Raw genomic sequence first — 17500 nt, forward strand, 5'->3', positions numbered from 1 at the left:
TTGCATCAAATTTCTTCATGATTGGATGATTTTAACTAACTAATGAGTACATTATCATTAATATAATTACTAGCCAAGCTACAACCCTAATATGAAAAGCAGGATGCTACAAGCCTAAGGGCTCGAACATGGAAATACAGCCCAGCGAGGAAACGAAATAAGGAAAAAATAAACATGGTACTATACGATAATTTGCACATCTTTAACAGTTTTAAGAATCTTAGATTACTAAAATTACTGAACAGTAAAAAACTGGTAAATAGTTCAACAATTATAAAATATGCAAAATATAACAATCCTCTCCACCTTAACAAATATAAGTTCAATCAAAAGAAATAGAGCAAGAAGGAAAAGAAATGGAAGTTCCAACTAAAAAATAAAATCAAGTCACACCCTGAGTAATGAGACAGCACTTCTCTTTCCAATCCTTCACTCTCGACTAAACAAAAATGTGTGTCAATTCAAGTCTCTGAATCAGGCTGGTTTTCTCAGGAGAAACTGACTCAAAACATTTAAGTGAATTGTTGAATCAAACCAATTAGTCTCAATCAGGTAAAAGGTAAAAGGCAGGTGGATGACCTGCTGTTTCAGTGGTCTGATGTTATACTGCGTATATTGTCTTTTGGTTTATTATTGCTTTAGTGTTAGTGTACCCCAACAGCCAAAGCAAAGTCCTTCAAAAGAAGGCCACCTTGTTACCCCATACGAATGGGAAAAAAGCACGCTAATAGAAGAAGTATTATTTTTTCCTCATTTTTATCATTACAGTGGGAATTTTTTTCTATAAATGATTCTTTCTTATTTGAGAGGAGGTAGCTAATGCCAGGAAAATAATTAAACTTGCCAAATTTACACATATATTAATGTATATATATATATATATATATATATATATATATATATATATATATATATATATATATATATATATATGCGTGTGTGTGTGTGTGTGTGTGTAAATTTGCAATAAAAAATAGCACCCAAAATTTTAAGGGAGCCATATAGTTTAAGAAACATTATCAATACTGAGATCTGGATGTTGAGGAGCCACCAGCCATGAACTACTAACAGTCATACTTAGAAATTTGCTGGGGTTCAACTTCATGCCCTAAAATTTGCACTCAACACTAATTTTAGCTAAATCTTTATTAAGGAATTCGGCCATCCCACATCAACATTCAGGAGAAGGAAATAAGGCAAAGAGAGTAGCATCATCTGCATATACAATGAGCTTGTTTTCTACGCCAAAACCACATATGATAATATAGTATGAAAATGAATGGGCAAAGTATGTTACCTTAAGGAACACCAGATATCACATTCCTGCAATCTACAGTATTACTTTAAAAAATCGATAAAAATTCCAAGAAAAGATCCACCCACTCCTAACTGTGGATTTAAAAACAAGGGCCACATGATTATCACTATCAAAGGAAGTACTAAAATCAAGGCCAATCATTCGAATTTCCTGACCACAATCAATGGATTTCTATACAGCATTAGAGATTGTAAGAAGGACATCACATGCTCCAATGCCTTTGCTAAAGCCATATAGTAAACCTGGGAACACCATCCACATTTATTAGTTTTGACAAATGCCTTTAAAAAACTTTAGAGAATACAGTATGGGATTTATGGAAATAGGGTAGTACTCAGTAGGGCTAATACCAAAACATTTTTTTTAATGGAATAACATTACTATTTCTCTAAGTGCAAAATAACAGAAAATGTAGGAGCTAAAAATCCACTGCCTTTATAAAAAAAAAATAAGGGAAAATACCAACCACTTGAGGATACACCATAATCATAAAGATCTATCAAAAGGGTTTTAATTTTCTGGGACCAAAAAGTAAAATAGTTTGTTTAGTCTCAGAACACCAGAAATGAGGATGATAAGAGTTTCTTATTACTTTCAAACCAGATCTACCAGTCAATGGTAGAGCCATCTTGCTTAATGTAAAAGAAGGAACTGTTAAGTTTACACCAAAGATTGCAGACCTAACGGTAGCCCCCTTTTTATGTTCCCGTTTTCTTATGGTAGAGGCAAGGGACAGTGGCAATGCTAGGACAAAGCTCTAGAGACTGAACATATATACATTAAATCAATGCCCAAGCCCCTTCTCCAGATAAACATATATGCTCACAAAAATGAAGAGATTACAAACACTACAAAAACTATAGAGTTTGAGTGGGTCTCAAACTCCATTCCAGCAGGTTCGTCAGGCAGGAATGTTTCCAATAGGGTACCACAACCCTTATACTGGATAGGGTTTCTTTCATTGTCAAATTGTATTTCTTTTTATTTGAAGCATAAATACATGGCTACAGTCCTTAGCTAACTGAAGTTATTTCAAGTCAAATCTAATCAGCTACCCTTCTTCCTTTCCCCCTCTCTTGAAATTATTATTCTTCTTCTTTCATTTATCCCATTGGCATAAGCAGTCATTTGAAACATGAAACGAGGTGCATTGGCTAGCCTAAACTGATCTCGGTAAAAATATTTACGCATTCCTTGGTGTCTACCTTTTACGCAACAAAAGGAAACCTGGTATGATTTCCCTTGGGAAGAAGGCATCCAAAGGGTTATTTTTCTAATCTAAGGTAAGTTCTCATGGAGTGGAGCCAGGCCCCTTAACATGAACCCCTCTCCATTGCTTTGTATTTCAAAAGTGTAATAACTGCTTTGAGAGAAACCAACACTTCCACCAATAACAGCATGTAGATAGTTACGAAACAAGTTGCGAAACAAGTTACAAAACATTGTCGCTGATTTGACCAGAACCTATTTGGCTGTCCCTAAAGGCTTTCCATATTGAAGCATTCTGCTTTTCCAGCTAAGGTTGTAGCTCGGCAAATAATAATAATAATAATAATAATAATGATAATAATAATAATAATAATAATAATAATAACAATAATAATAATAATAAATGTGCTTAAATTCATTAGAATTTGCGAAAAATTTAATCTTTTGTAAATTACATAAAAATTACATTATAGATTCAAGACTAAATTCTGCTACTATTGTCCTGAAATTTGTTAATTTGTAAACTATCAGCCGTCATGAGAAACTTAAATTACTCAACGGAAACTTGAATTACTTAAGTTACTTCCTTTTCAAATGAATTGAGAAGATTCACATGGGAGCGAGTATCTCGTTATCTCAGTCTAAATACTTCAATTATTCTATAGATATAAATTCTTAGACTGCAGCACTTTTTTTAGAATATAAATCTTCTCTAATTTATTCAATAAATCCAGAACGTATTCAGATTTAAATCATAGTAAGCACCAAAACTTATTTTAGAGGTCCATTAACTTAGTCGTTTGTGTTAGTTGAGCTCAACTATACGATGAACTCCATACTTAATATCATGAGAAAGTATCTACCGTATACTGCATTTTATGGTCTTCCCAGAATCTAAGTAGAATTTGTACAGTAATAATTTTCTTTCTTATTCATAAAAAAATTACCACAATAACAAAACTTATACTGTTGCTTGATTGACTTTCATTACAATAACGAAGATAATCAATATAAAAGTGCTGTACATTTTCTTCCAAAAACCAAAATTATATTTTCCATAGAATTTTTAAAACATTAACCATCATAAGATGTTTCTCACATGCGAAATATATTCCCCATATTTTATAGAAGTTATAACGTTGTACAAAAATCCCAAGAAGTCATAAAATGTACAAAATTCTAAAAAAAATATTAACCATCATAAGATGCTTCTTACATGAGAAATATTTTCCCCATAACCAATAAAAGTTAAAACTTAGTACAACATTCAAGTCATAAAATGTACAATATTTCAAATAATACAAATAAGAAAGAAGGAAAGAAGATACACTGTACTTACGTCAATACAACACCAGCAATTTGCTCCATCTACAAATATTTTGCTTAGAAATTGGATATACTTTGGCTTCACGGGAGGTCAATAAATAAATAAAGAATGACAAACAAACAAAAAAACCAGGGATGAATCCACGTACTATTACAGTAGTTTTATTGTGGCAAAACTACCCAAATTTTTACTTTATGGTAATGTGCTACTTAATCAAACACCACTTCTTGTCTCCTGAGACTAAAGAAATTAGATCCTTGATGAGTATCAACAATATCAATAATATACATCAATTTTTAAAGGTTCATTGTATTAACTCCTAGATAGCATTCTGAAATATTAATGACAAATTTTGTATTGTAGTTGTTTATAATCTAAATGGATCTCTATAAAATTTATTCTAGGAAAAATAATTTAGACAATACAGTATAGCACGGAGAAACATAAAGCTCTGTACCATTCGCAAATAATACTATACAACAGATTTTATCAACCTTGATCTAGAAAAAAAAGGTGCCATAAAAAAATAAAAACGGATTTGAGTCCGGTATAGATTATCTAGAGTGAATTCATCCCTGGTTATAAAATATAGTGCTTTGTACTCACAGAAATCACCCCTGTATCCATTGGCTAGAGGAGGCTCTGGTGCAGGTTCCTGCGGAGGAGGGGGGATATGCTCTCTTCGGGCACCCCTCCCTCGAGCTGAGGACCCCTTTCCTGACATGAAAAGTTTAACCTCTTCCACAACATCTTTGGCGCTGATACGGAGGCACTGGAAAAGTCAAGGGGACAAGAATTGGAAATTACTCTCAGCCTAAAATCAATCTTTATCCAAAAAATTATAACAAAGCCTCCATTTAATTTAAACACCATACTGTATAAGGAAACCGAGTATCTGTTTAGACGAAAGAAAACGTCTATTACTTATACTTTTCTGAGGCACCCAATCAAAACGGTGCAGTATCTCTTGATTTCATATCTATAATGTCCATAAAAAAATAAAACATGCTTGCCTGTTGATATACTAATATAAGTGAAATGATGCTTTAGAATAAGAGATTAAAAAGGAAAATAAATCTATGATCAAAGCAACATATGACAACAGTAAATTTACAATACAATAAAATCCTACAAACAAATAAACAGTTAAGAAAATTAGTTCTTATTCGCTTAACTGAAAGTTAATGTATCAATCTTGTCTTTTTAAAGTACAGTACTGTATGATTTTTGTAACAGTTAATTTAATAACATATAAATTTCTTAAACTCCTCACTAGGAAGTACTTCACCTATCATTGGTATGTGTTTAAAGACAGCTTAAATATGTTAAATTATAAAAAATTGCAAGTAAAAGTACTGTACCCTACAGTATTGCAATATTCTTACAGACCGAAGAAAAAAAATTGCTAATTCTGAACACTGCAATTGGTGGAGTATTTCTTTGGATTTAATTATGTACAGTAGCACAGTACTTGTAAACTACGAAAATTCTGGATAATCACTTGGTTACACACACTCAATTCATGATTTATCATCATCAATGTCATCAGAGAAAGTTATTTTTGAGCAAATATGGAATGTAAAAAACTTGAAAGAATACTTAGACATAAAACACTAACTTGTCAATCAAAATAAGGAGTACAGTACGGTAATACCCTACTATACGACGTTAATTGGCTCCAAGAAACCTGATGTAAGGCTTTTAAGATTAGGCCAGATTTTTCTTTTAAAATTAGGTCAAATTTTTCCCCTATAAATTGACTTAAACTAGTACTGATAACTATGAGGTATTTACACCTTGTTATCATTTTATAAAACTAGATCCCTACATTTATAAGCTTCCATGTGAAGTACAGTACTGTACAGTACAGTACTTTGTTATTGTATGATGTAGAGACCAACGTAAAACAGCGTAGCGGGGATTCTATTATTGTATTTAATATTTAAGGTAGAGGAACGTTAAGTCAGAAATAAAGTTTATCAAACCAATATAAATTGGGGGTATTACTTCTGTAAAAAATTATACCAAACACTCCCAATTCAACAAAGTATTATATAGTGTACACAGTTTTTATGTCTGTGATACTGTTAATAAATTTTAACATTTAAACCTACATAAATAATAAGGATTTATAATCACTTGAAGGACTTTTATGCTAGAAACTGTCAATATCAAGACCAAAATTCTAATACAGCATTCTGCATACTGATAATTTCACAAGAATGGATCTTGCGATCTAATTATTCAAATTCAAACAGTTGCAAACATCTAAATGCAATAACTTGTAGAGTACCATTTCCAATTCAGATACAGTACTGCACTTTAATCAGGTGTGTACAAATTAATATCCTACCAATTACTCAAATCTTCAATAACCTTTTCTTAACCAAAAACAAAATATATTAAAGCAATTTACAAGTGATACACAGTACAGTTGAGAAACACAAATCAAGGACAGTTAAACATTTGTGAAGTTCCAGTATAGATTCTGAATACAGCAATACTGTACCAACTGTATAAAATCAAATTACACTTATTACCCTACAAGTATAATAACTGTATCAAATTAAGCAAGGATATTCAGTTTCACAGCAGAAATAAGTTATTATGCCATCTCAAATTTCCTCTCATACATCTCAAGTATTTATGAAGCTTCATCTGTGGTGGATAATGTGAGAGGGTGGGCTGTGGCACTCTAGCAGTACCAGCTGAACTCGGTTGAGTCCCTTGTCAGGCTGGGAGGAACGTAGAGAGTAGAGGTCCCCTTTTTTGTTTTTGTTTCATTTGTTGATGTCAGCTACCCCCCAAAATTGGGGGAAGTGCCTTGGTATATGTATATATGTATGTATTAATCACCAAATGGGTCTATAAAGAATAAAACAGCTCTATAATCACATGGATCATGTTTTTGTAATCCTTGATCCTTTTATAAGTCATAACCTTAGGCTGAAGTTCTTATCAAAAGGTCCACATTCTTTCTTTGCTTTCACAAACTCCACAATCAGTCATTTTATCACAGATTAAAATAATTTCCAACGGTTTTATAGACTCTAGATATTATCATCCCAACTCATTGTTGGGTAACTTTGTGTGTGACCAAAGATAGTAATACTGCACAATACCTGTAATGAATCTAATGACGAAACTTACAACATAGACCTAGCAATGATCTGATCTGGGAAAGTGATAAAAGGTCATGATCTTCAAAGGCCATTATTACTATAAACCTCCCCTAATGTTCATATGGTTTCTTCTCTAAAAACTTAGTCCATATATATCACCCTAAAATTTTAGAAAATTTCAAATTTTCTTTCCTTTCAATAGACACATGCCTCTAGTTTAAATACTGTATTGACACACAGTAGTACTCAATTGGATAAGGCAAAGCGGTGATGCGCCCAAGGTTCTTTGTTACCTATTTCAGTTTCTTAGTCGTATCGATTAGGCATGACTGCGAGGTATTTGAATAACTTCCTCTTCCTCTCATGGATAGTTTTTTAAAGTTCAAAGCACAAATAAATAGTTCAGGAGAAAATCCAGAGAAGACTAGGCTAGTAGTTTATAGTGGGGATGATAACTATGATGACATGTCAGAACTGTTCTCTAAAGCAGCATTTAACCAGCCAAGTTTTGAAAGTGATGAGTTTCAAAAGCCCATGATGACATGTCAGAACTGTTCTCTAAAGCAGCATTTAACCAGCTAAGTTTTGAAAGTGATGAGTTTCAAAAGCCCTAAGTTATTTAGCTTCCTTTGTTGAATATCAGAATGCCAGTGAGTCTTCAATTAAATGCAATAACTCTGTTTTCAACTAACTAGTTATTAAAGTCTAACCTAACCTCTCATGTTGGATCTAGTGGTAACAGTGTTCCATTCATCAAGGTTTCTGAATAGTCACTGTACCTTACAGACCATACTGCTGCTAAACTTGCAAGCTCAGCCACCTGCTCATCAGGGTTAACTTTAGTGGGGTTAATATAAGCAATAGTACTTCTATTACTGAAATGAGTCATTCATATAAATGCACATCAGCTCTTGTACCAGTTGTAAACAAACATAAATGAAAGTAAATAGTGACTTCGTTCATCATTCTGTACTGTAAGGTGAGGATGGAAATAAAAAAGCTCCCAAATGTGATGAAAGAGGAGGATGAAAAAAAGGAGGATCTCGAATGTAATCAAAGATGAGGATAAAAAAAAAGGAATACCCCAAAGGCGATGAAATATATCCCTTTTAAACTTTGCAAAAACTTATTGTTGAAGAATACTCTAACAATTTGCTTAGAGCAAGTACTAATGCTGTTTTATCTTAGTTTTCGAAGACAGCTACTTCCAAGATTATTTATAAATCTCAGCTCTCCCTTCTCGTTGTGGATAGAATGATTAAATTATTATCGTTATTACAAAGAAAGACCAGTAATTCTGGTTGTCTTTTAGCTCTTAAGCCTTCTATTGTGCAGTACACCTAAAGACATTTTGACTTGTATAGGACTTATCAGTTACCCTTTTCAATAAATTTCAATTTAATTTCCTGCCTTGACAGGTTTAAAGGTCACTCAAGAATGGAAGAGGCAAGGGACAATGACAATGCCCGAGCTGGACAATGCGTACCTTAGCAGAGCAATACCCTAGAGACTGACCATATACAGTATACATATGATCAAAACCCCTTCTCCACCCAAGCTAGGACCATCAGCCAATGACTGCTGATGACTCAGCAGGTAGACCTATAGGCTCATCCAAACCCCTTCATCCTTAGCTCATAAGAATGGTGAGGTTGCAGGCATTACATGAAACTATCGAGCTTGAGCAGGACTAACCCCGGTCCAGAAGATCGCCAGGTTAGGAAGTTACTAATAGGCTACCACAAACCCATCATTACTGCTTATAAACAAAAATCTTAAAATGCAGCATTTTATTTTATCTGATTTTAAATTACCTGACCTTTCTTCATAATACAGTACATTTTCAGCAGGGGCTTCAGAGTCTGTATTAGCTTTGAGTGTTTTGCATTTAAGACAAGAGAACAGCTACGTGCCTCAATGGTGAGGACATTCTCCAAGGCATATAAACCTTTTTAATTTCTTCCCCTATTTTGGGGACAAGTAGCTCCTCTGTATAAACAACTTAATGATAGCGGGTTTAGTGTTGTATCTTACTTGAAGTTATAAAAATATATCTGTAATAAGAAACAGTACAATACTAAAGAGTTTCACACGGCTGTACAGTACAGTACTTTACATTTAAGTACTTTACTATATAGTACAGAATTTATTATTCTAATTGATCATGGCCATAAACAGAATTAGTTACCCAACTTGTTTATGGATGCCTTTCATAAAAAGAATATCTTTACAGATTACATTAATTTTGATAAAAACTGTAAGTGATAACATACATAGCATTGCTAACCCAAGGTCAAGTTTTATCTTAATATTTTATCCCGATATATTATACATTCTATTATTCTTTAAAGCCATTACATTTTCATCTATCCAATTTCTCAAATATAATAGTATTTTGAAATCTTAAAATAAAATAAAGACATAGATTTATCCTTCCTCTGGTGTAGCTATTATCAGTTCGTATCCAAATAGGGCTCACACAAACTTTCAAAACTTGATGTCATTGAGCCTTAACCTCCCTGGTAGTCCAATTATCTAAGAAACATCCATTTCCATTCAACAGATATGTAATACTGATAAATTAGAAGAACAAGTTAAAGCCAAATAAAATTGGAAGCAGACAAAAACTGAAGAAAGTTTTCGGGAAGGTGCAATGAAAGAAAAAAAGAACAAGGGGTGTAACTCGGTTAATAATAACAAACAAACAAACAAACGACAAACAAACAACAAACAAAAATAAACAAACAACAAACAAAAGTAAACAAACAACAATAAATAACAAATAAATAATGAATAAATGATAAATAAATATAAAAAAATAAAAAATAAATAATAATAATAAATGATGATGATAATAATAATAATAATAATAATAATAATAATGATAATAATAATAATGATAATAATAATAATAATAATAATAATAATAAAGAAAGGACCTAGAGACGTTACAAAAGTCCTACAAGGATTCATTAACAAGACGAGTCTTAATATATGGCAATCATCAACTGAGATTTGCTAGAGAGAAGCAAGACCTAATCAATAAATTAGAATAGACTAGGAAAAAAAATACCAGAAATACTGTACTAACAAATCTGCTTTTGCGAGTAACAATTCTAAACTTACAGTTCACAATATACGCTCTTGAAATTGAAAGGTAAACAAACTTTTGGGACTGAAAATTCTGCCTGAACAATAACTTAACGTCTTTTTGGGCTCAAGCCATGTCGTCCTGATGGAAGCTTCCTATTGGCAGCTTTCTAAGGGATATTTGGTTACTCCCAGGGAATTGACCATAGGTCTCCAGAATTCTAACTCCTGGCGCGAGTATCCTTAAAATTTTTCTTAAGGATATCTCATATCAAGGGACGTATATCTTGATACGACACATGGCAATCTTCACCCCGAATAGTGTTCGCTCTGAGGAAATAGGAAAGACACATACTTGTGCCTCCAGCCCTGCCAATACGAAGCTTCCATCAGGACGACATGGCCAAATCACCTAAAAATAGATTTTTCGCTTTGCTTCAAAATCCGTTTATTGATATACAAGTAACAAGTTTCCAATTATTTGGCACATTCAAAACTCAATTACCTTAGTTCCCCACTCAAACTGCAAAATCTAGATAGATTTTGAAATAGATCAAACAACCCAAATTCAAGAGAAAATTATTCATGATAAAAATCTACACTTACAGTACATAAAAAATGGATGCCGAACAACTTCAATAAAAGTAAATCCTCTCATAACCATAAACCTCGATTACAAAAAATTAATAACAACATAGAGAGAACACCTTATCTAAAAATAGAGATAAGATAAATCAGGATAAGTCTCAAAAAGTCAAAGTCCCAATTATACTGTCAGTTTTCGTTAAGTATATAACCCATTTAAAAAATGACGTTTACAGACAGCTAACATTGCATCCAAATCCATGGACACACAAGAAGATTTTTTTTTATATTTCAACACTACTTTTTAACATAATATTTTCATTCAAAATAAATTACATTAAACACAATTATACTAATCTCAAGAGGAGATAAGAAAATTATATCCAACCAGCTTCTACATCAATCTTATCGCAGGAGAGGAATATTTCAAGAGAATATCACTGCACCAAAACACTAATGCTTCGTTTATACTAGAAGAGAATTTCCACCATGACAAGATGAGAATTGTATAATCCAATGTCAAGTTCAGATAAATTTTTTTTCTGAGGGCAGAAAATGAAATCTACAAAAATGATGATTTGATCTCATGCAAAACTCTACACTAAGACCAGAGGAAACAGAGTTACCTCATGCAAGAAGAGGTATAAAATCTAAAAGCAAAGAGAAACCCCATTATAATAAAAGCAAATGACCAACTTAGATGAATGAAATACCAATGGTTTCATAATGAAATTTTATTATAAATTCTAGAGGATACCATTATTTCTCTACATTATCAATAGTTATCTGATATAAGATATTGTAAAGTAAAATTCTTCCTCAATGTAACTTTTAACAGCAATGACCCATTCCATATTTTTTAGCTTATTTATAGAAAGGTTAACTTCATACCTAACATTAAATAACATGGACATATCCTCTGTACAGATATTCCCACTACATAGTCTGACTGCCATTACATGGCTTTCTACTAAATCATGTAAAAAGAACAAAAGTTCGACAAGACATCTTTCACAGCAACTCAACAAATATTAATTTGAAACAATTTTGTATCCATCACCTTTTGCCGCAAGTTCCCACTTTTAACACCTTGCAAAAACGAAAGGGAATTTTAATTCACTATTTCCAGCCTTCACAATAGGAACAAAAATTAAATTATGAAGTCTGATACAGTATATGGCTTGCAGTCATTATTTTCATAATCTAACTATACCACAATAATAAAGTCTGAAGTACTTGTTCACAGAATATGTTCTGAAAACTGGATTGATAATGGAACGAGGTAAGTTTAAAGGAGCTAGATAGCTAAGTACGAGTTTAAAGGGAATACTGTAGCTGTAAATTAAAAAGTATAAAGCAATGCAACTAGGGCTGCAAGCACATGAAATATAAACTTTAATCCCATCTACAGTATGCCACACTAAGCACTTGATAAATAGTCATCCTAGGGAGACTAGATATAGGAACCCAACAAAATGGAAAAAGGTAATTAGGGGGCATTAAAAAAAAGGAATTTTCTGCTTCCATGATCTGATCACATAACTAGCCGAGTGCTCCTTCATTTTCAAGTATAAAAATAGTTAATTTACAAGAGCACAACTGTTGTAGAGCACCAATTTAAAGTGCTTGTCTATTTAAACTTTTCACAAATATTTTATCATGGAATGTATTGTAAATATTCATTGCAAACCCCAAAACCCATTAACTCAAAATAATCTCAAGAATTGTTTAGATACAGATATTTCTATAATACAGTAGTACCTCAGGTTAAGAATAACTTTGAATACGAGAAAATCAGAACATGAGCATGCAAATTCAAACAGTGTTACGAGCATTGCATTGGTCTGTAAGAAACAATTTGCTTCGTATGGCCATTTTATTGTAGACAAGTACTAAAATGACTAGTACACAATTTGCAAAAGTCAACCACGCAATGCCCGTGAGTTAACCATGCAGATTTCTTGTGAAAGTTGAATGTATCAATGTAAAAAAGGACAATAAAGTGTCCATAAAGCGTAAATTAAGCGATTCTGTTAGTGATGGTTAACATTATTCAGAGAGTGGACTGATTTGATTACATGAACTAAATGCATTTTTTACCAGATTACGACAAACCAGTAAATTTCCTTAAAAGTTCCCTTCCTAAAATTCTTCCTACTTAATTGAAACCGAGACAAGCAGAGCAGCCTCACTAAACAAAAATTTGTAGGTAATTTATCACAGCTTTAAGAGATAAGGAAGGCTATATCAAGCAAGATGTCTATGGACCACAATATTCAACCGAGGCTCTTTTCTGCACTTGTAATTATATCAATAAGATTTTCCTTATACTGTACTCTATACATTTTGAATACCAATTGCATACTAATGCTGGGCTTTTGGGCCAAATCCTTTAAAAACGTTAATCTGAATTATATGAATATGATTGCATATAATTTTGACAAACTTTTAGCCCTTTTGTTCAAAAGAATTAAAAAATCAACAAATTCCCAAGTACTTTATAGCTTTGTAACATTTTTTGTCCCCATCCTAGTCCGGATGCCTATTCTTTGAAAAAATATAAACTTCTCAATCTACAAAACATACAAAAGTTTACACTTCAGTATTATAATTTCTAAACCAACAGTAGTAGTAAATTTAGTAATAGCCAGGCAGCCACCCTAGCTGAGAAGCAGAATACTATCGTTACAACCTAGATTTTCAAACTATTTCGCCCTTTTTTATATTTCTTAATATTCTCTGGAAAGGGACATGGTCGTACTTTAATAAAACTTGAATCTCCTTTATCTAACTATTCTTTATGCTTAGTCTGGTTGCAATTTCTTCCTTGGTTCTGAAGAGGTCAAAAATTCTTAATGTTTATGTCCCATACAAATACACATATATACCTGCATATACAAACATACCAAATTAATTTTGTCAGAAAAAAATTGCATTCATTTAGCTTTAGCGACTTGCACATGTCAGAATATACAATCAGGCTGACTCGACGCTAATTCTTCACCTTCATGAACACTAAGTTGGAACATGAATAATGAGAGGAACCACGAAATATCCTACTCCTCTCAGAGGTTACCTAAACCTCAGTGCTTTCCCTGTGCAGAAATGCTAATCAATCAAGTACGGTACTTATCAATTCACAATGCAATAAACACTTGTCACACTTTGGATTGGGAGATCCATTTCTTGACAAAACACTTCAACAGAGAGAACTGAAAACTGTAAAACTCTTAGCATTCACCTTAAAATTAATTGTTAGACTGACTCATTACTTTAATGGGGGCATGTGTCTTTTGAAAGGTACGAAAAAAAAAAGACGATAAAATTTAGGAATTAATATTGATAAACCCCGCTTCTGAAGAAGCAGCAATATGAACTTCAGGGAAGTTTCATAGAGATATTCTGCGATACAGTATAATACGTAAAATAAATAATTCCTAATGCCCTGAAGATTGCCTAAAAAATAATTTCTTACCTGGAAAATATGCATCTCAGTAGGATTTTGGTAATTTCTCTTGGGATCCTCAGCCACAACAAATATGAATATATTGTTGTACAGTTCCTTAGGATCATCACTAGTAAAAGCTGTTGGTTCACGTATCAACTCCATTGGGAATTTTTCGACTGTGTCCTGAAAAAGTAATGATTGTGTCAATGGCATATTTTACAGGAGAATATATGAAAACAGTGAATATTTTTTAGCGTTTCTGTCTCCTTCAAATATATATTCCACAGTACAACTAACATTCTTATCAAATTGGGTAGAAATAAAAACTAAAGTAGATGATTTGAAAAAAAAAAAAAACTGCATTGCTTTACTTTGAAATCCTAAAAAGAATTTTTTTTTTTTTCAGCAAATTAGGCATACAACAAAAATCCTTTTGACACCTATATTTTACCTACAGGCAAACTGGAATACGAGGCTATGTTTGTCATTAGGATATATAAACTGAAAATACTGTAAATAGCTCCTTGAATGGGTTTCATTATAGTTAAGGACAGGGAAAACTTTCCTGGTAAAAACCAACTTTTCCCTAAAGAAAATCTCCCGTTTCCTTCGAAAATGACACTTATATATTGTTATTTAATACAGGATAACATATATTTTCTGTTTGAAATGTTTCCCTGTCCGTAAATATAATTCTACCCTTGAATGTCCCTACCCATTCAAACAACAAATAAAAACAAGGAACAAAATCTTCACTCTACCCCATTCTCATGTGACTGGATGTAGACCCATTTCTTGTCAAGCCTCATCAGCATTTTCTGAGTCCAAATGCCCGAAGTCTTCTCCATGTGAAGGAGGCGACGCATCCCATCGGCTGGGTATATCAGGTCAGACTCGTGAGATACCCTGAAGGTGGCCAAGTGCTCCAACACGTAGGTGGGCCCGTCGTCTGCGCTTCCGACGGAACCATTGTCTGAAATAAAACGAATAGATTAGATTTTTTCAGAAATTTGGTTAAATTATGATTTCATAAAAGACCAGGATAAGATTGGGCTAAGCTTGGAGTTAACATCAAAGCATTTCCATTAAAATTTATGTTTCCCCTTGTCTGGAATAAAAGGCCTAGATTAGATGGATTTTCTTTTAGAAATTTTGTTAAACTATGATTTCACCAAAGGCCAGGATAAAATTAAAATTGGGGCTAAGCTTGGGGTTAATTCCATATAATTTTAATTATTATTTTTTTTTTTTGTCTAAAATAAAATGGCAAGATTAGCTGGATTTACAAGGAAAATTGTTAAATTATGATTTCGCCAAAGGCAAAAATAAGATTTGGACAAAGTCTGGGATCAAGTCCTAAACATTTTAATCAAAATTTATATTTTTAAACTTGTTTTAGAAATCTGGTTAAATTGTGATTTCACTTAAAGATCAGAATAAAATTGTGGCAAACCATGGGGTTAACTTCAAAACATTCTAATTAAAATTCATATTTTTTAACTTTTATTGGTTCTTAGGGGAAACAAGAGAGGACCAACTTACAAAGGCAATAGCATGAAAGCCAGATGAATAAGCTACTACATACATATGGAGTACCTTACGTATTGATAATGTTTAGTCTAGAAAATATCGATAATGTTTCTCTTTTTTCACGAGTATTTTGCGTTGGCATTAGAATTTTATTAATAATGTATCAAAATAGCCTTTAGCTCGAGCTACTACTACTACTATTAAATGCCAAGCTACAACCCTAGTTGGAAAAGCAGGATGCTACAAGCCCAGGGGCCCCAACAAGGAAAACAGCTCAGTGAGGAAAGGAAACAAGGAAAAATAAAGTATTTTAAGAATAGTAACAACATTGAAACAACTACTTCCTATATAAACAATAAAAACTTCAACAAAACAAGAGAAAGAGAAAATAGATAGAACAGTGTGCCTCAGTGTACCCTCAAGGAAGAGAACTCTAACCCAAGACAGTGGATGACCATGGTACAGAGGCTGTGGCACTGTCCAAGTCCAGAGAGCAATGGTTTGATTTTGGAGTGTCCTTCTCCTAGAAGAGCTGCTTACCATAGCTAAAGAGTCTATTTACCCTTTCCTCTTGGTAAGGGTAGAACAGACTCTTCAGCTATGGTAAGCAGCTCTTCTAGGAGAAGGACACTCCAAAATCAAACCATTGCTCTCTGGACTTGGACAGTGCCACAGCCTCTGTACCATGGTCATCCACTGTCTTGGGTTAGAGTTTTCTTGCTTGAGGGTACACTCAGGCACACTGTTCTATCTTGTTTCTCTTCCTCTGGTTTTGATAAAGTTTTTATGCTTTAAATAGGAAATATTTATTTTAATGTTGTTACTCTTCTTAAAATATTTTATTTTTCCTTATTTCCTTTCCTCACTGGGCTATTTTCCCTGTTGGGGCCCCTGGGCTTATAGCATTCTGCTTTTCCAACTAGGGTTGTAGCTTAGCATTTAATAATAATAATAATAATAATAATAATAATAATAATAATAATAATAAATAATAATAACAACACTTATTACTGAATTTTCTTAAGTTGCCTTTCATTCCCTCTTTCTTTGTCAATTACAGAGTCTAAATTCATCACAAATTTTATGAATGGCATATTTTCATTATTATTTTCATAATTAGAATTAATCGTCAATCCACAATTAACTAAAATGCACAATTGGCAACTAAGCAAATAATGAAATATATTAGAGAGGGAAGAAAAATGTACCTATGCAATATGTTTATTTATGATCAAGTACCTTATGCATAACAAATTTATAATACAATTATAATCAGATGGCATGTAGGCCTATAATTTTGATATTTTTGCCATTGACCGCACGTGGTAAAGAGATCAACATACGGTTAAAAGGTAAGGTAAACTAAAATCTATTTTTGTAGTTTTAAAACTTCGTTCATCAGGAATAGAGAGAGAAATAAACCAAATTAATAATACTAATACTAAAATAAAAATTTAGACTACAATTTGATAAATGTAATTATATTAAAATAATAAGATTATATAATCAATTCATATTCTATCAAAAGTAACGCTGGGTTATCTATGAGGTAAACCTCAATACACTATAAAAAAACTTATTTTTTTTAATGAGGCGCATTTGCACCGACTCGAAGGAGTGCCCTTTTAGCTCGGTAAAGTTTCCTGCTATCTGATTGGTTAGAATTATCTTGTCCAACCAATCAGCGATCAGGAAACTTTTCCAAGCTCAAAGGGCACCCCTGCGAGTCGGTGCAAATCTGCCTCACCAAAAAGAATTGACTATAGGTAGCTTTTAAACTGTCAGAACTAATAAGTGCGATATAAATAAGTGTAAAACGGTTCATTCGTTTTATTTATTTTCTTCGGTGAGCGTTAACGGCTCATTTCTTC

The 17500-nt window shown here is 32.8% G+C and overlaps 1 protein-coding gene across 5 annotated transcripts in view; it reads right to left on the bottom strand.

Annotated features, from left to right (window-relative positions):
* The window catches only part of LOC137628779 (epidermal growth factor receptor kinase substrate 8-like), a 182913-nt gene that overhangs the window by 142292 nt on the left and 23121 nt on the right, over positions 1-17500 (bottom strand). For all 5 annotated transcript variants that reach the window (XM_068360008.1, XM_068360001.1, XM_068359991.1 and 2 more), the window contains 3 exons: positions 14861-15072; positions 14127-14282; positions 4461-4626 (listed from right to left, as the gene is read on the bottom strand). In XM_068360008.1, coding sequence (XP_068216109.1) covers positions 4461-4626; positions 14127-14282; positions 14861-15072 — 534 coding nt within the window. The remainder of the gene's footprint in view (positions 1-4460; positions 4627-14126; positions 14283-14860; positions 15073-17500) is intronic.

The sequence above is a fragment of the Palaemon carinicauda genome, chromosome 2 (genome assembly GCF_036898095.1).
Source record: "Palaemon carinicauda isolate YSFRI2023 chromosome 2, ASM3689809v2, whole genome shotgun sequence".
Lineage (NCBI taxonomy): Eukaryota > Metazoa > Arthropoda > Malacostraca > Decapoda > Palaemonidae > Palaemon > Palaemon carinicauda.